Source organism: Oncorhynchus tshawytscha, linkage group LG21 (genome assembly GCF_018296145.1).
Source record: "Oncorhynchus tshawytscha isolate Ot180627B linkage group LG21, Otsh_v2.0, whole genome shotgun sequence".
NCBI lineage: Eukaryota > Metazoa > Chordata > Actinopteri > Salmoniformes > Salmonidae > Oncorhynchus > Oncorhynchus tshawytscha.
The window spans coordinates 8,778,802-8,802,168 of NC_056449.1; the positions used below are offsets into that span (position 1 = coordinate 8,778,802).

The following is a 23,367-nucleotide window of genomic DNA, read 5'->3' on the forward strand; positions in this document are numbered from 1 at the left end:
ATTACTGCCTGCCTGTCAATATCTGATCTGAGAGCAGTGTGGTTCACCAGTTTGTCTATTGTGTTCCAGGCCGCCTTGATCATGCAGGTGCTGCAGCTGACCCCAGAACAGATTGCCATGCTGCCCCCAGAGCAGAGGCAGAGCATCCTCATCCTCAAAGAGCAGATCCAGAAGACCGCCGGGGCACCCTAAAGAACAACCAACTCCCTGTCCCCTATAATGTCGACGTCACCCCATCCTAATTTGAAACATTTTGTAGATTGTTTTGTATTATATTGTCTTTTTTTAATGGAAGATTGAAGTGAGTGCTTGTGATTTGAAGAATGTCAGTTCATCTTCAAATGGCAACACTTCAACAGAAGTATTGCCGGATGTTATGGGTTTTTATATTGTCTATCAATAAAAGACAACAATTTCAGTACTGTATTTTATTCAGATGGGATGTTGGTATGTACAGGAGAGGATTTAAAGTGTCATTGTAGATTAAAACAAACTATTTGCTCATAAGAAAAGGACATACAAATGAAGTGAAACAATTGTGTAGGTTGAGGGGGTACACGGAGTGGAAGAGTCCTTGGAATTATTTTGTAAATGTGAGGAAAGTACATGTTTATACATGCTTCATAGGATTGTGACTCATTTGTTCTAGAACAGATTATGTAGCTTTGACTGGCAATGCCTCGCCCTCTTAACATTTCAGTGCACCTGTATCGTTTACAAGGAAATGGATATACAATAGGGCTTTTGTAAAAACATTTATCATTTCCTTCTCTGTAGCTACACCTTGAAAGCGTGACACTCAGAGGTCTCAGTGTCATGTTCAGATTGAAGAGCCATTGTTGATTCTTTATTCTACACTGAATAAAACATTTAAAGTGTTGGTTGCATGTTTGAGTTGAAATGAAATGTTTCATATGCACAAAAAGCTTATTTCTCATTTTGTAGACATTTGTCTAAATGTGCAAGGCTTGTCAGTTTTCTGTGGAGGAACCAGAAAAAGGTATTAAGGGCTGATATATTCTACAGCATCTGTCATGTTCAGATTCTTGTAAAAAATATATTTCCCCCTCAATTTCTTGATATCCATTTGGTTATAGTCTTGTCCCATTGCTGCAACTCCCCTACGGACTCAGAGGCGAAGTCAAAAACCATGCATCCCCTGAAACATGACCCTGCCAAGTCGCACTGCTTGCTTAACCCGGAAGTTAGCCGCAACAATGTGTAGGAGGAAACACTGTCGGGCTGGCAACCGAAGTAAGCTTGCAGGCGCCCGGCCCACCACAAGGAGTCGCTAGAGCGCGATGGAACAAGGAAATCCCGGCCGGAAGTACCGCTGCACCACTCAAGAAGCTCCCAGATGAATAGTTTTTAAAAAACTCTTTGCAAACATTTTGAAGACCAAAGAGCCAGCTTTGGTTGGGGGGCAGATTAGACATTGTTTTGCTCAGAAGTTCTCCTTGTTGAAGTAGAATTTGGTCTTTCGGGGATCAACATCCGTGTATTTGACACATTTCTTTGACAAGACGGTAGCTAAGACCACAGGGCCACACAAGAACGTGCCCACCACTGACCTGTAGACATTGATAAGAGAGACATATATAGTAGTTTAGTCAATGAAGGGTACAGTCCAAGCTATATGTAATACCCCTGTTTTTAAAGATGCAGAAATCGCTCTGCCTTTTCTTGGTCGCTAAAATTCTAAAAAGTTTATTTCTCTCATTTTGTGCACATAAGAATGGGAAGCATAGAAATAGTGCCCATAGAACAGATGTACAGCTTCTTAGACTTGAATGAATGAATTGAATGAGTGAATTTGGTAGAGTCGCCCCAAAAAGTTACACATGGCAGCTTTTACTACTGTCCAGAACTGATTTATAAGGGAATATTGTCATGTCAAGACGTGTTGTAAACTAACGTACGTCGGATTCTCTTGGCACACTTGTTCAAACTCCTTATCCCAGTTGGGCCTGCCGTAGTTGGTTTTCTGCTTCAGACCAGTGACCACATCTGTGTCCGCATCGGCATGAACCATCACATGAGTTGCCTATGGGGAAGAAAGAACAGACGCTACCACAACTATTGCATGTCTCACAGTGGAATATGGTAATTCAGATTGTCGGTGGGTGTATGTATACTGCCTCACATACATGGCTCTGATCCCATCCAGTGAGGTAGAGTTTGTAGGTGAGGAAGTCTCCCATGCCTCTGTCCTCCATCTCCCTCTCCAGCACCTGCAACAGATCTGCAAACCACTCGAATGCATGCGTCTCCCTGCACAGCCAATAGAAGTAGATCTGCAACCAGGAAGTAAATATGAGGATGTGATTTCAAACAATTCAATACCGAAGCTATAACATGCTATGCTGGCAAAAGTCCATGAAAAATACTAATGTTCACAGAGACATTCAGGTGCATCATGGAATTAGACTGGTATGCAGGACTAAAGGTGTCTGGTTAGTAGCTTCAATGGAAAGCCAGAGAGTATCAATATGTTCCCTACCTTTCTGGTGCGTAGCTCGGGGTTGGAGTCCTTGAATTTGTACCAGATGGACTTGAGGATGGAGGCGAAGGGGGTGACTCCGATTCCAGCGCCAACCAGCATGGCGACTTCGTAGTCAAACACATCCTCACTGGCCGTACCAAACGGTCCATCCACACCCATTCTGAGGGACAGGTCAAAGGTCAAGCCATCACAAACAGGATAGGAGGGCAGAAAGATTTGACCAGCTAAACCTAATTCCTATGCATTCAGGAATGATTTCCAACTTAATCTGTGCATATAACTTGGACCTTTCACAGAAATCATGCATTGATGCCCCTTATCCTCCCCATCAACAAAGATGAGGAGCTTGCTGCTACATTATAAGCCATTGTCTGCTTTTCTATAAAGAAAACTTACTTCGGTCCCTGAGCCCCCTCAGGGAGCTGCTCCACGATGCTGATGAGTTTCTGGGTCCAGTCACCTACAGAGCGAATGTGCACGCTGAAGAAGTCCTCCTCGGGGGCAGAGGTCATGGTGAAGGGGTGCCACTCCAGCTGGGAGATGGCTGGGCAGTTGAGGAAGACGTACTGGCCCACGTCCATTTTGAAACCATTCTTCACCAGCTGCAGTTCCAGTACTTTGGACGGCCGAATCACTATCTAAGAGGGGAGCGTTAGAGAAACAGATATTGATTATCTGGTCATGGAAAGGAAAATAAAATTATTGTCAATTACACAGAATAGTTAGTAGTTGCTGCAGTGCACACTTACCTTTCTGTATTTGACAGCCTGAATGTAGCGGATGAAGCGCAGCAAGCGCTCACACACATAGAGGACCATGGGACCGATCACCCACATCCAGGTCTATAAGGACATGGAAACACAGGACATACTGTATCTAAGACGATTCTCTTGAAGTTATTTTTGATTGTAGGTGATATTATTACGTGTGATTGAGGAACCTCTTACCTGTGGGAACCCCCCTGCAAACTGAGGGACGGGACACATCTTTTTCTTCCCCCAGTCTTCTATATGATCTTTACAGAAGGTGATATTATATGGTGGATTGGCGTTTGTTTGACTTCGAACTATGCGTCTGTAGGGACAATGGACATAACCATTGACTTCTAATCCAAAACAAACCTTTACTCTTAAATGTGCACTATGCAGAAATCACTCCACCATTTCCTGGTTGCAAAAATTCTAATACAGTAGTTCGCATAATTTCTGTTTATGTGACAAAACTAGCAAGTGTAGTGTAGAGAATCATTGCACCATCTAAACCTCTGTGAAATACCTTTTCCATAACAAAAAACATTCTATTGTCAGCTGTTTGAAGCTGGTGTACTAAACCAAAAACTAAACTTAAAAACAGGAAACATAGAAATAGTGCATATAGAACAGATCTACTGCTTCTTAGCTTTGCTTTCAATGAGAATGAGATTTCTAACTGCCATTTCTATGTGAATTTGGTCAGATATTGTAGCTTTAAAAGAGAGTACCTTACCCGGCTCCATGGATGACCAGCCCAGCAAAGAAGACAATGAAGAGGTGGTGTGTGAACCAGAAGACCTCGAAGTAGCTGCGCCTGATGACCTCCATGGACGAGGTGATCATAAGGATGAGTGCCAGCGTGATGATTACGCCCGTGATCCCAGCGATGGTGGTGAACACCAGGAGGTTCGGAGTCTGAGGCAGAAGGAGCCAATCAGAATGCACCCAAGTCATTCACATGACCTCTAGGCCTATATAAAACTTCTACAAGGACTTGTGCCAGGAGTTTGTTTGGTATACCAGACCTGACTAGGAAAAACTTGGTGCCCTAATTACAATAACATACAAAGAATTATAATACAGTACTGAACAAGTGATTAAAACTCCAATGGCTTGCAAGCCGTACAGTGGTTGTAGAGCGGATTGGGTTCAGGTAGGTGGTGTTGCCCGAGTCGTTAAGTCTGGACAGGGCCATGCTGAGGGCATCATACTCTCCATGCCAGCTGTTGTAGTACCACTCCACGTTCAGCAAATGGGCAATGATGTGAACCGCTGCCACAAAACAAGAGGAAATAGACACTTTAACGTTTAAATTAGCATTAGGAATAGACTCAAGATTCCTATATGTTCAACAGGATCATTCCACCCCAGGAAGAATAGCTGCTGCTTTGGCAAAATCTAATGGGGATCTGAATAAACCACCCCCAAATTTGACATCCAGTCAGGGCAGCGCAGGTAAATGAGTTGAACTTTGGATCGGAGTCACTGCCTTGATTGGATACCACTACTCCATTCTATAGAAACACTATTATTTAAGAATAGAAAAGTGTAGAAATTGGCAAAGATAATGGCACAATCTATGTTGAAATGGTTTAATCTACTTTGAACCATGTGCTGGTATGGCACAGGGATAATGTCACAGGGACAACGGCACAGGGATAACGGCACAGGGATAACAAACAACATGAAAGAAGCAGTGTCTGAATGTCGTTCTCCATTCCTCGAGCATTTCAATCTATGTTGAACCATGTACTGGTATTTAAACCGAAGCTGAGGTTTTCAATGACATCTTCAACATAGCCTGAATACTCCATCAGGCGATATCAAAAGATACTGGATGAATGTTCAAATGTTCTATCAAATGTGACAGATCTGTTTACTCGGTTCTTGTTGAGAAATACTTTGTAAGGCCTTTAGTCTCTCCGAGGTCAGGATCTCCCCATCCAACAACCCTAGTAAGTCCATTTCCAGCTTCAGTCTCCTGGTCTTTTTCACCCCTTGACCTTAATTGTGCCATTGCCACAATAAGAAAGTGTCATATTTTGTGTTGACCAAATAACACTGGTAACAATTTCAAATAAATCTTAAACGTTTCATCACCATTGTCACCTAAAATCGAACTTTTTGTTTACGAGTAGATTACTTATCAGTGCATGAGAAAGTAAAGGCTTCAGGTTAGGGTTTTCCGCTGGTTATCTGACCAGGAAGCAAGCATCGCATACCTGTCATCAGGCCAATCATGTAGGCCACCAGCTTGTGGAAACTGATATTTTTGTCCAGCTGTTTCCTCATAGTTCGCCCACAGCACTGAAACAGCAACACAAGGAAGTTCAAGACAAATTAGGAGGATGACAATGAAAGTCAATTAAAAGCCATGAACCTTTAATATATTGGCAAAGCACTTCAACCATACAAGTCCGTTCCGTTATAGTTATCATCAGACAATATAAGTATACAGTAATGTACAGAGGAATGTTTGCTTCAAGATGCTGTGATGACAAATTAGACAATAATTGCATGACCCCTTGGCTAAACCCTGAGGATTAGTTTTACCACGAAGGAGCCGCGGACAAGAGACAGCAGGTTCCGACACACAGGCAGCAGAATCAGCAGGCAGTTGAAGTTGAGGACGGCTGCAGGGGCTCTGGCCCAGGCCAATGCAGACTGAAAGCCCAAGGACACCCATGTCAACCTCTGCAGTGTGTTATCCTATACATACCCTCTGTGACATCTGTCCTATCATAAGGAATGGTGTAAACTACTAAATAGAAACAAATTCAACAGACAAAGTCAGATACTTCATACTAGTCCTACTTAAATCATAGGAATGCATTATTAATTGAGCATTTACGGTATACTATGTTTATACTACCCAAGGCCTAAATATTATGGTAAGACTCACCCCTAAAAGGTGTCGCGTGTAGAAAAACCGATCCCCCAAGTCGTACAAGAAGTAGAACCAGACGAAAATGAATATGTTGATGGCCATCCAGACCACCTGTAAATCCAGCCAGGAAAAGATGACCAAAACAGCAGGATTGGGAATATTGTAGTCTTCTATTTATTACTCTTAAAAATAACATGCCTTCCTCTCAAAATAACATATCTTGCAGTTGTCTAGACTTGACAGTTCATGCAGCTTTAGTATTCTGATCATAGTTCTGCCTTTACAAAAAAAAATTGCAGTCAGAGTGCAGCATAACTGCAGTACAACTGGAGAAAAAGTGCAGTCTAACTGCAGTATGTTCCAAATACTGCGTCCAAAATAACACTTTTTTTTACTACAGTAATTTTGCAGAGTAACTGCAGTTACATTTCAGTTATTCTGCAACGTATTTATTTTACCTTTATTTAACTAGGGAAGTCAGTTAAGAACAAATTCTTATTTACAATGACGGCCTACCCCGGATGACTCTGGGCTAATTGTGCGCCGCACTATGGGACTCCCAATCACGGCCGGATGTGATGCAGCCTGGATTCGAACCAGGGACTACAGTGACGCCTCTTGCACTGAGATGCAGTGCCTTTAGACCGCTGCAATTACTGCGTCCGAAATACCACAGTCGACTACAGTTTAAAAACGGTAATCTTTTTTTGTAAGGGTGATCATGGAATTCCCTAACGAGTCATGCACGGACACTACATTTTAAATTATGTCTACCCTGTCCACAGGGTGTCCGGATTCCCGCGCTATTTTCAAATGACAGTATGCGTTCTACGAACAGTGGAATAGGCTAAATACGACAACACAACAACAACTGGTGGCAGTAACTACCTCAGTAGCTAGCCAGCAAGCAATGCTAAAGCGATTTCAAACGGGTTAGCGTAACTCTAGCCAAACCAAACATATTAGCTAGCGTGTATGAGGCCAGTAGACACGTGCCTTCACACGCTAGGAACGTTTTTCCTTCAACTTATTAATAAAAAGCTGCCTCTCGGTCCAAAACACAAGTTTTCTGGAGCCTTGCGGGGGGATAGGTGATGAGCTCGCCCAATGTATGCCCTTTCGGTAGCTTGATTGCGTTCAGACTAAGGAGAAATCCGCACACATCCCTGACCACCTCGTGAAGTGGTCAGCCAGATCTGTACAATATCAGACCACGAAGCGAATAGACCCGTCTTTTCAATGCAATCTTCATATTCTGGTAGCAGAAGTCGCATGCAAGTGTCAAGTATAGACACGACCTTTTGGGGTTTCAGTAAAGCTAACCAAGTTATCCTATTTTGTGCATTTGTAGAGATATTACGCATCTGGGGCATCACTCAAATGCGCTTTGTCTGGCTGTCCTTAAAAGCCCAAATACATGTATCGCATTCACTCAAATGATACATTGACTATAGCCTACATTATCCAATATGATTAAGGTAATACATCATATTCTTACCAGTATGAAGTATGTCAGTCCATGGTTAATGATCCAGTTGCCCATTTTGAATGACTTTTGCCATCCACCACTACTGGTCTTTAAGCCGTTACCAGTCGTTTTTATACAGTGCACCTGTTCGAACCCCACCCATTTCAGGTCAGTAGTCAAAGTTATGCCAAGGAAATACAGTCCATCCAAATTGCATTTCCCCAGGGAGGATGTAATCATTTATTTTTGTTGAGAGCGTGTCAGAATCCCCTTTCCCACGCCTTTGGAATGAGGAAGACTTTTTTTTGGACCGACTTTGGTTGGCTCTTGGGCTCCAAGCAGAGGAATTGAGGAGAGGCCTTTTTCTTTAGACAATTTTGAGCCATATTCGGGTAAACCACCACCCGATCATGTCTATCCATGCCTGCACCTATAGAACATCTCAAGTTACTTTCCTATGGATCTAAAGTGCATTCGGAAAGTATTCAGACTCCTTGACTTTTTCCACATTGTTACTTTACAGTGTTATTCGAAAATTGTATTTTATTCCCCCTCATCAATTTACACACAATACCCCAAAATGACAAAGTGAAAACAGGTTTTTATATATTTTTTGCAAATGTATTAAAAAAACATCAGAAATACCTTATTTACATAAGTATTCATACCCTTTGCTATGATATTCGAAATTGAGCTTCAGTGCATCCTGTTTCCATTGATCGTCCTTGAGAAGTTTTTACAATTTGATTGGATTCTACCTGTGGTAAATTCAATTGATTGGACATGATTTGGAAAGGTACACGCTCTGTCTATATGAGGTCTCACAGTTGACAGTGCAAGTCAGAGCAAAAACCAAAACATGAGGTCGAAGGAATTGTCCATAGAGCTCCGAGACAGGATTGTGTTCGAGGCACACATCTGGGGAAGGGTACCAAAACATTTATGCAGCGTCAAAGGTCCCCAAGAACACAGTGGCCCCCATCATTCTTAAATGGAAGATGTTTGGAACCACCAAGACTCTTCCTAGAGCTGGCCACCCAGCCAAACTGAGCAATCAGGGGAGAAGTGTATTGGTCAGGGAGGTGACAAAGAACCCGATGATCACACTGACAGAGCTCCAGAGTCCCTCTCTGGAGATGGGAGAACCTAACAGAAGGACAACTGTCTTTGCAGCAATCTACCAATCAGGCCTTTATGATATAGTGGCCAGACGGAAGCCACTCCTCAATAAAATGCACGATAGCCCGCTTGGAGTTCGCCAAAAGGCCCCTAAAGGACTCTCATGAGAAACAAGATTCTCTGGTCTAATGAAACCAAGATTGAACTCTTTGGCCTGAATGCCAAGCGTCACATCTGGAGGAAACCTGGCACCAACTCTATGGTGAAACATGGTGGTGGAAGCATCATGTTGTGGGTATGTTTTTCCGTGGCAGGGACTGGGAGACTAGTCAGGATCGAGGCAAAGATGAACGGAGCAAAGTACAGAGAGATCCTTGATGAAAACCTGCTGCAGAGCACTCAGGACCTCATACTGGGGTCAATATTAACCTTTCAACAGGACAATGACCCCAAGTACACAGCCAAGACGACGCAGGAGTGGCTTTGGGACAAGTCTCCGAGTGGCCCAGCCAAAGCCCAGACAAACCCGATCAAACATCTCTGGAGAGACCTGAAAATTGCTGTGCAGCAACACTCCCTATGCAACCTGACAGATCTTGAGAGGATCTGCAGAGAAGAATGGGAGAAACTCCCCAAACACAGGTGTGCCAAGCTTGTAGCATCATACCAAAGAAGACTCAAGGCTGTAATCGCTGCCAAAGGTGCTTCAACAAAAGGGTCTGAATACTTACGGATATGTTATTTCAGTGATTTCTTTAATGGATTTGCTAACATTTCTAAAAACCTGTTTTTGCTTTGTCATTGTGGGGTATTGTGTGCAGATGGAGGGGGGGGACAATTGAATAAATTATAGATTAAGGCATGTAACAATGTGGAAAAAGTCAAGTTGTCTGAATATTTTCAGAATGAACTATATATGGTTTTAGGAAAGTCCATACAGGCTACTACTGCTAAAATTAAAATGTGTTTTCTTTATATTACAGAATTTAGTATTCAATAACCTTTTTATTCAAGTAATAATGTAGTAGTTAAGGCACTTAACATGCCATTGAACAGACCATACACTTAAAAAGCAGACTAATAATGGACTTGAATATTTCAGACATACGGTACCATTAAGGTAGCCTGGGTACCAGTCTCTTTAGCTAATCCCAATTGGCAATGAAAAGGAGTGGAACGTTAGGTAAAGAGACTGGTACTCAGACTACCGGTAAGGCATCATTGAACGTAAACAGTTGTGAATTGCATCTCAATTACAATGTGTGTGATTACATAAAATCTCCATTGTCTCTTTAACCCATTTGTTCTTTAAAATGATCCATGTCTAATTGCCACGTTCACGTGCTAGTTGGAACTACAAAACTCTGAAATGTCCAACTTGTAAGTCGTGCCGCGTTCAACCGGTTAGCAAGTTGGACATTTGAGTTTCCTAGTTCCCGACTAGCAAGTGAACACGGCATGACTCACTGAGCTTGACTTTTAATTAAACACTGTGCGCAAAAGGCAACAAAAAAAAGGCCAGGTACTAATAGTACAAACCATTCATTAAATACACAGTTGGTGGAGTGGTGTTTGAGGAAGGTAGCTTGGATTTCATCTGACCTTTCATTTCCTTCATGTTACATATGGGCTTTGACGTGTGGATGAAAGAGACCTAATGCAACAAGTTGGGTTTATTCATTAAGTAAACCGCTGGTAATCAGGGGAAGTCCCAGTTAACAGGGCAAGTCGGCCCGAGGCCACATGTTTCCACACACCTGGCCCCCCTGTATCTGACCCCCATGCTGCTATTCTCAAGTCTGCCTTTATGCATCACGGCGGCATATCTTATCAGAGTATATTCTTTGGTCTCCCGTGGCCCACTGCCTCTCTACCTGTACAGTATGCCCATTCAACAACAGTGATGCAACATTGTCTATATCACAGCTGATCTTTTCGAGCCCAAAGCTCTGCATGCACGTGTTATTCTAAAATGAGGAAAATCAATAAAATCATGGTACCAATTTCAAATGCGCTTAGCTAACCACTTGGGACCAACTTGTCCTCTGTGCACCGCAGTGCAGAACTAGCAGCTCTGTCCGTCTCATCTGCACCACTCACAGTATAACAGTCCTGAGTGTACATAGCCATTAGTTCAGTAGCTGTACCACGCAATGACCCCATATCATCAAATCATCACATGGGGCCTTCTCAAGCCGCCTCCATTATGTCTTCAATGATGGCTGTCTCCCGCTCCACCAGCTGGCTGGTTAGGTCGGGGGGCTGCAGTTCTGGCGGCTCCAATGGCACCAGCACCATGGTGGCAGTGGTGGAATAGGAATTGGGTTGCCCCTGCCCCTCTCTCCCCACACCCCTGCGGCAGCAGATACAGCAGCAGACGCAGGCCAGGCAGTCGTGCACGTTGTGCCTGAAGAGGCGCCGACACGGGTGGCAGAACTGGTAGAAGAGTAGCATGAAGAGCACGGCCAGGCTGTAGCAGATGAGCAGCTGAGCCACCAACAACGGGGCACACACGTACTCGTAGAAGTCCGACTTGTGGAAGTACCAGAGGGTGATGAGCGCGCCGTTCTCCAGGAAGCGTCCGCCGTAGTAGGCGGCCAGGCGGCCCCAGCGCTGCTTCTTCTCGATAAGGTCGCGGTGGCCCAGGTCCAGCTGCACGGCCGACCAGCAGAAGATGTTGATGCAGGCGTACAGGAAGGTAACCAGCGACAGTACCACTGTGGTGCCCACCTTGCTGAAGTTCTTCTCTACGTTGTCGGGCAGCGAGGCGCGTCGTGCCCAGAATTCGACCCAGGGCAGCAGGAAGAAGAAAAGAAGGTTGCCTAGGCCAACGGGGATCACCCAGTAGGTGAGCGCCGTGCTGAACAGTACCAGGGAGGTGACACGCGTGGCGATCTCCAGGACCCGCCACAGGATCATGCAGAGGTAGGCGGCCGGGCGCAGCCGCACCTTGTAGTCGTCGTAGCGGATGTTGATGGCCAGCACGCTGCACACCAGGGCCCCGTAGGTGACGGAGATGAGGCAGATAATCATCAGAGTCACTGGGATGAACACAGAGACAAAGCACTCGTTAGACCCTCCAAAACAAGACATACAGCATTCACCATTAATGCCATCAAGAGAACTCTTACTTCTGACGGGGAGTAAGTACTTCTCCTGGATGGTGGCGTACAGCTGCAGGGTGAGCTGAGGGGTGGAGCCAAGGAAGGCCTGGATGACGGCGGTGCGTTTGAAGGCGTTCCGGTGGGTGGCCAGCTTGCGCTCTGAGTGGCCAATCTCCCACTCCATGGGCGTGCCCTGGTCTTTCTTCAGCTTGATCTTCCTGGAGATGGTCACGTACGGCTCCTCCTTTTTGCCTGCCTTAAAATAAACCATCAGAGCCTCAAAACACCTGAGGACAGAAGAGGGCCATTGAAAATTGAGCAATTTCACATAACCACCAAAGGGAAACACGGGCTAACAAAAAAACATTGTCTTGTTTATTTTCAGTCAAGGGTTTGTATTATCATTCAATAAATATCATATTTTGCTTCACATTTAAATTTGATACTGAAATGTGACATTTATATATGACTCCACCAGAGGGCAGTCTATGTGACAGCATGACTGAAACCTAAGCCTATAGCACCGAAACCTAAGAAGGGTGTGTTCCCTTCCCAGAGGTAAATGCTTTCACTGTTCACTGATAAACATGTGGTGTAGCTCTCCTTTACGTCTGTTTATGTTGAATAGTACTAGTGCAGGGGTTAGCTGTACACAAGACACTTAATAACATCCAATGTATCCACACTCAACTACTAAATCACACAGCACGTTGCTGGAATGTTGTCTTTCAGACTAAAACAGCTCCTACTTTGGACATGGGCTTTAGGGGAGAGAACACACAGACAGGCTGGCTACTACTAGGATTCACTTCCTGGCAGCTCAGCTTTGTGCTGCTACGAGAGCCCTCTTGGCATACAGTCCGTCAGCCATTTTCAGCCACTGTGTTTTTTCAGCTGTTGTGCTGCTGGTGGAATCACGTTGGCTGTGACCTTGCGGTGCATAACCAAAACATGCTGCCTCTCGTCTTTGACTTCAACTCTCGCTGAACTGAGATACATTTAAAGGAGGGGTAGGGAAGGCACTCTGTGCCATCCACAAGCTGCCTCATCGCTCGAGTGGTATTACAATACTGGTAGCCCATGCATAAGAATCGAGGCCATCTTGTCTGATTGCACAATCGTGAAACTAAGGTCTACAGATGGAGAGAAGTAGCAGGCACAAGACTGATTTACTTCCAGGGAAATTTGGCATCATAATGCAGCTGAGAATGAGTGCTGAGTCAGTCTAGCCAGCCAGCACTGAAAAAAAATGACTAAGAGACTAAATGCATTACACTTACAGGAAAAAGCACAGCTGAGAAAAAGGTTGGCTGGCAGAATCAATATGCCCGATGTCCACAGCAGCATCTAATGGTACCATTGGCTGAAGCAAAGTGCCTACTGCCAGGTAATCACTCCCAGGCCATAAAAATCACTTTGTTCTCAGCTTACAGTACAAGTTCTTGTAAAAAGAGCAAAGTAAAACACACATGCAATAAGGAACTTAAATAGGGGGGGCTGAAATGCAGTGGCCATGACTGAAGCCAAATTAGTTGTCTTGGGGGGGTAATGTGGGTGTCTCGTGTGTGTGTGTGTGTGTGTGTGTGTGTGTGTGTGTGTGTGTTCGCAAGTGGCAAGTGTTTGTACAGTCACACTGTCAAAACAGTTCACAGCTAGTCACTCACCCTTCTAGATGACCCGGTTACACTGTTTTCAAGTTGTGTGTCTTGAAGTCGCCTAGGCTAGATAGTGCTAGCCAACTAGCTTCAGCTGGCTGGTGTGGTTTGACATTGGATAGCCCATTTCAATGTTACACAATGTAAATGGGACAATATTTTCATGAAGCACATACAGTACACGTCCAAAAGTACGTGGACATGTGCTCAAACATCTCATGCCAAAATCATGGCCATCAATATGGAGTTGGTCCCCCCTTTGCTGCTATAACAGCCTCCACTCTTCTGAGAAGGCTTTCCACTAGAGGTTGGAACATTGCTGCGGGGACTTGCTTCCATTCAGCCACAAGAGCATTAGTGAGGTCGGGCACTGATGTTGGGCGATTAGGTCTGGCTCGCAGAATTGATAAACCATTTCTGTATGGACCTCACTTTGTGGACGGGGGCATTGTCATGCTGAAACAGGAAAGGGCCTTCCCCAAACTGTTGCCACAAAGTTGGAAGCACAGAATCATCTAGAATGTAATTGTATGCTGTAGCGTTAAGATTTCCATTCACTGGAACTAAGGGGTCTAGCCCAAACCATGAAAAACAGCCCCAGACCATTATTTCTCCTCCACCAAACTTTACAGTTGGCACTATGCATTCAGGCAGGTAGCGTTCTCCTGGCATCCTCCAAACCCAGATTCGTTCATCGGACAGCCAGATGGTGAAGTGTGATTCATCACTCCAACGCGTTTCCACTGCTCCAGAGTACAATGGTGGCGAGCTTCACACCACTCCAACCGACACTCGGCATTGCGCATTGTTCAAGAGGCAGTTTGGAACTCGGTAATGAGTGTTGCAACCGAGGAGAGACTATTTTTTTTTACACGCAACGCGCTTCAGCACTCGGCGGTCCCGTTCTGTGAGCTTGTGTCCTACCACTTTGCGGCTGAGCCATTGTTGCTCCTAGACGTTTCCACTTAACTATAACAGCACTTACAGTTACAAGGGCAGCTCTAGCAGTGCAGAAACAAACTTGACAGTACCACGTTGAAAGTCAGAGCTCTTCAGTAAGGCCATTCTACTGTCAAGGTTTGTCTATGGAGATTGCATGGCTGTGTGCTCAATTTTATACACCTGTCAGCAACGTGTGTCACTGAAATAGCCAAATTCACTCATTTGAAGGGGTTGTCTGTCACATACTTTTGTAAATAGTGTATTTTAACACTTTCAATATTTGTATATTAATTTCTACAATTTATAGTTGGTTTGAGGTTTGTCACTCAAATGTGGAGCTATTGCCATTTTCATATATTGTCCCATGTTATTTAATGATGGTCCCCAACTAGCCCCATAGGGATATCAAATGTCAAACCAAATTGACCACGAGCATTACGAACGGGTCAGCTGCACCTGTGCTCCGAATTTATGATCACTTAGGTGCTGCCAGTTGTGGGCAGGATTTGAGAAACCCTGCTTTAAGGTATGGGCTGCAGTTCAAGCAACTGCGGCTTTTGTTTTCATAGAAAATGTCACAAGGGCGGTTTCATCATCAGGAAATACTTTCAACATGCTCCTTAAGGTCCAGTAGAGATTTCTCACCCTGTTATGCTTAACAGTGCTTTGACTTAACACCCACAAGAGACATTGGTGCCCCAAAAAAAAGAGATCAATTTTGACCTTCGGACAAATTCAATTTCTTTGAGTGTTTGCACTAGGTTAGCATTTCAGAATACAGGACATCACAAGACACCAACCTTTCCTCGCTGTGTGTAAACACTTTCAGAGTTGCATGATGGGACAGGGACAGTAATGACTAAGTATGTAGTCTCCTCTGCCTCGGAGGATAATTATATTCTCTTAGACAAGCTGTGACAAGGGTCACTCAAGCAGGGAACCAACCTGACACTATACAGAGATTCCCAGTTGGCCATGTGACATCTTGTCAACATACAGTATTATCTTAGAAAGATTCTAAGCTACGTTGCTTGTGAAACTTTACTGTGTGTTCATTCATTGACATGTGAGAATGTGAGTTACAAGACGGATACAACCCTGTGAGCTAGAGTCCTTGCCTGTTACTTGGTAAAGCAAGCCGTGCAGTCAACAACATTCAAACCCTTGGGTGGAGTTGCTGGGCAACATGCAATATTGAATTGCGCCTACACAGCAGATGATCTGATGATGACATCATCCACCATGCTCCACAGGAAGTGCACAGCAGATCAGCCCAGAGCGGAGATGTGGCCTGTGGGAGTAACTGGAACTAACGCACAGCTGTTTATCTAGTGCATCTGTTTATCTAGTTAACTGTTCACTTAGAAACAAAATATGGTTTAAGGCAGGAAAATGTCAGGACGGGAATGATATGTAGCTTCCTCTACGGAGGGAACCACATCCCCAAACAAGCCACCCTCCAGAGTATGATTATAGAACTGTGTAGCTGTAGCAGAAAAACCCTGAAACCGAACCTTGATCTAGTTCTTCTGAAAACAAAACAAATAAAAAAGGTCTGATTCTCACTGATCAGTACTGCTACAGTGAGGGAGTGGGGGAGCATGGCTGTAAACAGTGTGCCAATGTGATGCCTTGTGCGGGCTTGGAAAATGCCTGCAAGTCAGTCACTTGATTTGTCATAAAAGGTGGAGCTAGTACAGTCAGAGATCACGCCAAACCTGCCCTTTGAATTGAACATATACCGTGCATATACAGGAAAGTATTCAGACCCCTTGATGTTTTCCACATTTTGTTACTTTACAGCCTTATTATGATATTGATTGAATAGTTTTTCCCCCTCATAAATCAACACACAATACCCCATAATGACAAAGCAAAAACAAGTAAAACATTTTTTTGCAAATTCATATTTTTTTAATTAAATACCACATTTACATAAATATTCAGACCCTTTACTCAGTACTTTGTTGAAGCACCTTTGGCAGCAATTACAGCCTTAAGTCCTTATGGGTATTTTATTGTATTTTTTTATTTAACTGTGCAAGTCAGTTAAGAACAAATTCTTATTTACAATAACCTATACCGACCAAACCCAGACGACGCTGGGCCAATTGTGCGCCGCCCTATGGGACTCCCAATCACTGCCGGTTGTGATACAGCGTGGATTCGAACCAGGGTGTCTGTAGTGAAATGGATTAAATAGTCCCCCCCCATTCAATTTACACACAATACCCTATGACAAAGCAAAAACAGGTTTTAAAAACCTGTTTTCACTTTGTCATTATGGGCTATTGTGTGTAGATTGCTAAGGACATTTTTAATTTTTATTTAATCCATTTTAGAATAAGTCTTTAACTACAGCTCAGCATTCAACACCATAGTACCATCCAAGCTCCTCATCAAGCTGCAGGCCTTGGGTCTCAAACCCGCCCTGTGCAATTGGGTCCTGGACTTTGATTGGCCGCCCCCAGGTGGTGAAGGGAGGAAACAACATATCCACTTCGCTGACCCTCAACACTGGGGCCCCAAAAGGGTGCGTGCTTAGCCCCTTCCTGTACTCCCTGTTCACCCACGACTGTGTGGCAATGCATGCCTCCAACTCAATCATCAAGTTTGCAGACGACACAACAGTAGTGGCCTTGATTACCAACAACGACGAGACAGCCTACAGGGAGGTGGTGAGGGCACTCGGAGTGTGGTGTCAGGAAAACAACCTCTCACTCAACGTCAACAAAACAAAGAAGATGATTGTGGATTTCAGGAAACAGCAGAGGGAGCACCCCCCTATCCACATCGAAGGGACAGCAGTGGAGAAGGTGGAAAGTTAAGTTCCTTGATGTACACATCACAGACAAACTGAAATGGTCCACCCACACAGACAGTGTGGTGAAGAAGGCACAACAGCGCCTCTTCAACCTCAGGAGGCTGAAGAAATTTGGCTTGTCACTCAAAACCCTGACAAACTTTTACAGATGCACAATCGAGAGAATCCTGTAGGGCTGTATCACAGCTTGGTACTGCAACTGCACTTCCCTCAACCGCAAGGCTCTCCAGAGGGTGGTGTGGTCTGCACAACGCATCACCAGGGGTAAACTACCTGCTCTCCATGACACCTACAGCACCCGATGTCACAGGAAGGCCAAAAAGATCATCAAGGACAATAACCACCCGAGCCACTGCCTGTTCACACCGCTATCATCCTGAAGGCGAGGTCAGTACAGGTGCACCAAAGCTGGACCGAGAGACTGAAAAACAGCTTCTATCTCAAGTCCATCAGACTACTAAACAGCAATCACTAACTCAGAGAGGCTACATTGAGACCCAATCACTGGCCACAAAATGGATCACTAGTCACTTTATACAATGCCACTCTAAGTAATGTTTACATATCTTACATTACTCAAGTCACATGTATATACTGTATTTTATACCATCTATTGCACCTTGTCTATAGCGCTCGGCCATCGCTCATCCATATACTTACATGTACATATTCTCATTCACCCCTTTAGATTTGTGTGTATTAGGAGTTGTTGGGGAATTGTTAGATTACTTGTTAGATATTACTGCACCGTTGGAACTAGAAGCACACGCATTTCGCTACACTTGCACTAACATCTGCTACCCATGTGTATGTGACAAATAAAATTAGATTAGATAACAAAATGTGGAAAAAATAATGGGGTCTGAATTCTTTCCAAAAGGCACTGTATGTAGATAAGGTGTTTATTAGAATAGAACCATCTATTATCTTACAATATATAACATTTAGAGAAATCTCAAGTGATATGACACAGGGCACTGCTTCCACATTCCAGTCCTAGGCTCTCCTAGATATTTGAATACTTGACACACATAGCTGATAATCACGCTTCACTTCTAACGGAGCACATTCACCTCGCAGATTCAAGGCAGTCCTTGTTGCGGAATTGAAAAGATTGAATGCAGAACACCTCAAATGAAATATGGAACACCGTTATTCTGCTTTTCTGGCTCTTTGAATGGTAAGCAATGCAGAGGTAAAGTCAACATGCTGAAGGTCTACTTTGTACAGTGTTATGGGCCACACCCGCAGCTATCTACTAGGCCGACAGTGATCAAATTGTAAAATCCAAGGTTCTGTTGACACACCAAAGTTAACCAACAGTATCACTCAGATATGCTCAGTTTTGAAACAGCAACCAGACTCCACCTTAACCTTAATTCACCAGTGACAAATGACGGCTTGTTCAAACAGGTCTAGAAACAAAGAGAAACCTTAACTGTCATGGGGTAGAGTGCTTTACAGAAATGTCAGTATTAGAGCCTTCAAAGTGTGTGCATTTTCCACACCAAAACAAAATGAGAGCTATGATTGGTGTCATTTCAGCCAATTAGATACAGTTGAAGTCAGAAGTTTACATACACTTAGGTTGGAGTCATTAAAACTAGTTTTCAACCACTCCACAAATGTATTGTTAACACACTATAGTTTTGGCAAGTCGGTTAGGAAATCTACTTTGTGCATGACAAGTCATTTTTGTTTACAGAGATTATTATAACAATTGTTTACAGAGATTATTTCACTCATAATTCACTGTATAAATTACTGTGGGTCAGAATTTTACATACACTAAGTTTACTGTGCCTTTAAACAACTTGGAAAATTCCAGAAAATTATGTCATGGCTTTAGAAGCGTCTAATAGGCTAATTGACATCATTTGAGTCAATTGGAGGTGTACCAGTGGATGTATTTCAAGGCCTACCTTCAAACTCAGTGCCTCTTTGCTTGACATCATGGGAAAATCAAAAGAAATCAGCCAAGACCTCAGAGAAAAAATTGTAGACCTCCACAAGTCTGGTTCATCCTTGGGAGCAATTTCCAAACGCCTGAAGGTACCACGTTCTTCAGTACAAACAATAGTACGCAAGTATAAACACAATGGGACTACGCAACCGTCATATCAGGAAGGAGACGCGTTCTCTCTCCTAGAGTTGAACGTACTTTGGTGCAAGGACCTTGTAAACATACTCGAGGAAACTGGTACAAAAGTATCTATATCCACAGTAAAACTAGTCCTCTATTGACATAACCTGAAAGGCCGCTCAGCAAGGAAGAAGCCACTGCTCCAAAACTACCATAAAAAAGCCCGACTAAGGTTTGCAACTGCAAATGGGGACAAAGATTGTACTTTTTGGAGAAATGTCCTCTGGTCTGATGAAACAAAAATAGAACTGTTATGTTTGGAGGAAAAAGGGGAAGGCTTGCAAGCCGAAGAACACCATCCCAACCGTGAAGCACGGGGTGGCAGCATCATGTTGTGGGGGTGCTTTGCTGCAGGAGGGACTGGTGCACTTCACAAAATAGATGGCACCATGAGGAAAGAAAATTATGTGGACATATTGAAGCAACATCTCAAGACATCAGTCAGGAAGTTAAAGCTCGGTAGCAAATGGGTCTTCCAAATCGACAATGACCCAAAGCATACTTTGCGCCTCTTCAACCTCAGGAGGCTGAAGAAATTCGGCTTGTCACCAAAAGCACTCACAAACTTCTACAGAGGCACAATCAAGAGCATCCTGGCGGGCTGTATCACCGCCTGGTACGGCAACTGCTCCGCCCACAACCGTAAGGCTCTCCAGAGGGTAGTGAGGTCTGCACAACGCATCACCGGGGGCAAACTACCTGCCCTCCAGGACACCTACACCACCCGATGTTACAGGAAGGCCATAAAGATCATCAAGGACAACAACCACCCGAGCCACTGCCTGTTCACCCCGCTATCATCCAGAAGGCGAGGTCAGTACAGGTGCATCAAAGCTGGGACCGAGAGACTGAAAAACAGCTTCTATCTCAAGGCCATCAGACTGTTAAACAGCCACCACTAACATTGAGTGGCTGCTGCCAACACACTGACTCAACTCCAGCCACTTTAATAATGGGAATTGATGGGAAATGATGTAAAATATATCACTAGCCACTTTAAACAATGCTACCTAATATAATGTTTACATACCCTACATTATTCATCTCATATGTATACGTATATACTGTACTCTATATCATCTACTGCATCCTTATGTAATACATGTATCACTAGCCACTTTAACTATGCCACTTTGTTTACATACTCATCTCATATGCATATACTGTACTCGATACCATCTACTGTATCTTGCCTATGCCGCTCTGTACCATCACTCATTCATATATCTTTATGTACATATTCTTTATCCCCTTACACTGTGTATAAGACAGTTTTTTTTGGAATTGTTAGTTAGATTACTTGTTGGATTAGTACTGCATTGTCGGAACTAGAAGCACAAGCATTTCGCTACACTCGCATTAACATCTGCTAACCATGTGTATGTGACAAATAAAATTTGATTGATTTGATTTGATACTTAAAGTTGTGGCAAAATGGCTTAAGTAAAACAAAGTCAAGGTATTGGAGTAGCCATCACAAAGCCCTGACGTCAATCCTATAGAAAATTTGTGGGCAAAACTGAAAAAGCGTGTCAGCAAGGAGGCCTACAAACCTGACTCAGTTACACCAGCTCTGTCAGGAGGAATGGGCCAAAATGCAGGCAACTTATTATGGGAAGCTTGTGGAAGGCTACCAGAAACATTTGACCAAAGTGAAACAACTTCAGCTGTATGTGAAACGAATGAAATATGTCTGATCTAAACTAAGATTAATTTCGGAATACCAATAACCTCAAAAATGAGGTTGATCTCATTGTGAATTGTCACATGTGCCTGGGGTATACTCATTACGGAAACCGTTTAGGGACCAAACAGAGCAAATCTTGAGTTTCTATTGGACAAATTCAGGTAGGGCCTTTCCCGCTTTGTGCCGTTTGGCAACAGAACTGCGTAATAAATACACCTCTGGCAGTGGCAGTTCAAACCCATTTAGAAGTGGGTTGACAAATTAGCAGTTGTATCTACAGTAGGCTGCGTGAGTCACATGTCTAACAGAGGTGTAAATGAGAGCGTCTATCTTAACCGTGACCCACTTCACATCTGGTCAAACAGGTTTGAAGAGACGGGAAAATACTGCCCTTACTGCCCTGATTCTAGGATAAGTGAATTTAACTTGTAGAGCATTTTACTCTCCACAGAGGCATTTCTTAGTAGGCCTGCAGCGCTGTTGCGGGAAAGAGAGTTCACTGGGGACTAAAGTATATGAACCTGTGGTGCAGTCAAGTGCTCTAGTCCCTGTGAGGCAGTAGAACAGTCCTATATAAGCCATTTTACCCTCTCCTTCGAAAAGCCTCCTCGCTCACAGTTCCACCTGTCAACTGGTACGCTTCCCCAGCATCCTACCCGAGAGAGCACCAGAATGATCCCACCAATGTAGGGAGAGAGAACAGCTGATTGGGGGCCAGAGGTGAGAGCACTATTCCCTGTACCAGGAAAGCCTGGGCCTTGGGTAAAGGCAGTGCAACACTCATGACATTATTCTACTACCTACCTAATGAGTGGGCCCAGGAGAAGTAGATGCAAGAAGAGGACCAGGGGGCGGTCTCTTCCCAAGTCTCTATGAATGAATGTCAGCGCCAATTGAGTCAATACAGCGGGCACCAACATGAAGGTGATGGTCAACCCCATCCAGGTGTCGTCATCGCTCTTGTGGTACATGTTGCAAAGCACAGCCGCGCAGACAAACTCAGCGCAATACAACAAAGTGGCCAACACCACGCTGAAAGGGGGTTGAATGTTACTGTGGTTTACAACCAACATGACTCCGTTTTCAGAGGGGGATTCCTGGTGGAATTGCTCGACGTCCGAGATGTTTACGACTGGCTCGCCCTCTTCTTCCATGGCTCAAAGACTAAAATCAACGTCACACAATGGAGACCTATAGGGCTGACGAACGGTTCAAAGAAAAGTGTAGTTTCCAAGTGTCAGATTGTATGTATCCTTATCCAGCAACAATGTATCGACTTCTTCAAACAAAGCACTTCAGTTTGTTATCATTCATGAATGTATCAAGTTTGTTAAACAACGTCTTTAACGTTTTATTGTTTGCTGCGGTAGGTCCTGTCCTTTCGCCCACTTTCCACGCACATCAAGAATAACTCCTTTGTGTATCAATAGCCTATATTACGTGGCATTGCCACCCGTGGCCACAATACAAAAAATACAAAATAAACCACCACCCATATAGTATCTCTAGGGTAGTCTTCCAAATCGAATCCAGTGGTTGTTTCATACGTGTAAATACGAGTCATACTCCCACAACCTTAAAGATCGGCAAATACATTTTCCAGCGCAATGCAAAAGTCATGCCGCTGATGTCTGCCTGCAAATGATGGGCTCAATACCCACATTTACTTGTTGCAAAGCAAAGTCGACTGTTGAACCATAATCAAAACTGAAGCAATTTATTCGCTGTAGAGTCCCATTGAAAACTTGAGGAAATGCAAAAGTGAATGTTTTTTTTAGCTCCTCCACTGAACAAGAAGGCAGGTGTGTCTGAACATGCTATTGCTGCTAACTTCACACCTATGCGAAGCTAGCAACAATAACGATTAGCAACGCTAGTCGAATCTGCCTTCAAAATAAGAGTTCACAATAGAAAGTGGTGCAAACGGATAAAAATAGTGGAATTATGACATATTTGGACTAGATAATGGTCCAACGTTGTTATATAAATTCAACAAAATACAATAATTAGTTAATTTAACCAACAACAAAAAAAGGTCAGTTGAAATTGCACTGTGGATGTGTTAGAATTCAGAATTGCTTTGGGGTCAAAGTTATATTTCACTGTACAATCTTACCTTTGGATTGTGGATCCATGAAATGGTGTGTCAGCAGTGATGGAAAAAGTACCCAATTGTCATACTTGAGTAAAAGTAAAGATATCTTAATAGAAAATTACTTAAGTAAAAGTGAAAGTTACCTAGTAAAATACTTGAGTAAAAGTCTAAAAGTATTTGGTTTTAAA

General features: G+C 43.7%; 3 protein-coding genes across 6 annotated transcripts in view; 1 reads left to right on the forward strand and 2 right to left on the reverse strand.

Moving 5' to 3' along the window:
* Positions 1-880, forward strand: part of cstf2 (cleavage stimulation factor, 3' pre-RNA, subunit 2) — a 33,486-nt gene extending 32,606 nt beyond the window's left edge. For all 4 annotated transcript variants that reach the window (XM_024387630.2, XM_024387629.2, XM_024387631.2 and 1 more), the window contains one exon: positions 70-880. In XM_024387630.2, the coding sequence (XP_024243398.1) occupies positions 70-192 (123 nt within the window). In that variant the 3' untranslated portion in view covers positions 193-880. The remainder of the gene's footprint in view (positions 1-69) is intronic.
* Positions 414-8,188, reverse strand: nox1 (NADPH oxidase 1). The gene is made up of 13 exons (XM_024387628.2): positions 7,641-8,188; positions 6,158-6,253; positions 5,809-5,919; positions 5,478-5,562; positions 4,382-4,527; positions 3,989-4,170; positions 3,451-3,577; positions 3,253-3,345; positions 2,900-3,141; positions 2,501-2,663; positions 2,148-2,294; positions 1,920-2,044; positions 414-1,571 (listed from the first exon to the last, which is right to left on the reverse strand). The coding sequence occupies exons 1-13, from the start codon at positions 7,848-7,850 to the stop codon at positions 1,445-1,447; spliced, it is 1,854 nt and encodes a 617-aa protein (XP_024243396.1). The 5' UTR covers positions 7,851-8,188; the 3' UTR covers positions 414-1,444.
* Positions 8,189-9,721: 1,533 nt separating this feature from the next.
* xkrx (XK related X-linked) lies at positions 9,722-22,909 on the reverse strand. Its single transcript, XM_024387627.1, has 3 exons — positions 21,889-22,909; positions 11,861-12,120; positions 9,722-11,770 (listed from the first exon to the last, which is right to left on the reverse strand). The coding sequence occupies exons 1-3, from the start codon at positions 22,236-22,238 to the stop codon at positions 10,920-10,922; spliced, it is 1,461 nt and encodes a 486-aa protein (XP_024243395.1). The 5' UTR covers positions 22,239-22,909; the 3' UTR covers positions 9,722-10,919.
* Between the last annotated feature and the right edge of the window lie 458 nt (positions 22,910-23,367).

Excerpts from the sequence above, each read along its gene's own strand:
- nox1 (XM_024387628.2), bottom strand. The coding sequence starts at position 7,850 with ATGATTACATCCTCCCTGGGGAAATGCAATTTGGATGGACTGTATTTC. Across the intron at positions 4,528-5,477 it reads CATGATTGGCCTGATGACAG|CGGTTCACATCATTGCCCAT; the intron begins GTATGCGATGCT and ends GTTTTGTGGCAG. Across the intron at positions 3,578-3,988 it reads CTGGTCATCCATGGAGCCGG|ACGCATAGTTCGAAGTCAAA; the intron begins GTAAGGTACTCT and ends TTGTCCCTACAG.
- xkrx (XM_024387627.1), bottom strand. The coding sequence starts at position 22,238 with ATGGAAGAAGAGGGCGAGCCAGTCGTAAACATCTCGGACGTCGAGCAA. Across the intron at positions 12,121-21,888 it reads CTCCTGGGCCCACTCATTAG|GTGTTTTGAGGCTCTGATGG; the intron begins GTAGGTAGTAGA and ends TTCTGTCCTCAG. Across the intron at positions 11,771-11,860 it reads GTACTTACTCCCCGTCAGAA|TGACTCTGATGATTATCTGC; the intron begins GTAAGAGTTCTC and ends TGTTCATCCCAG.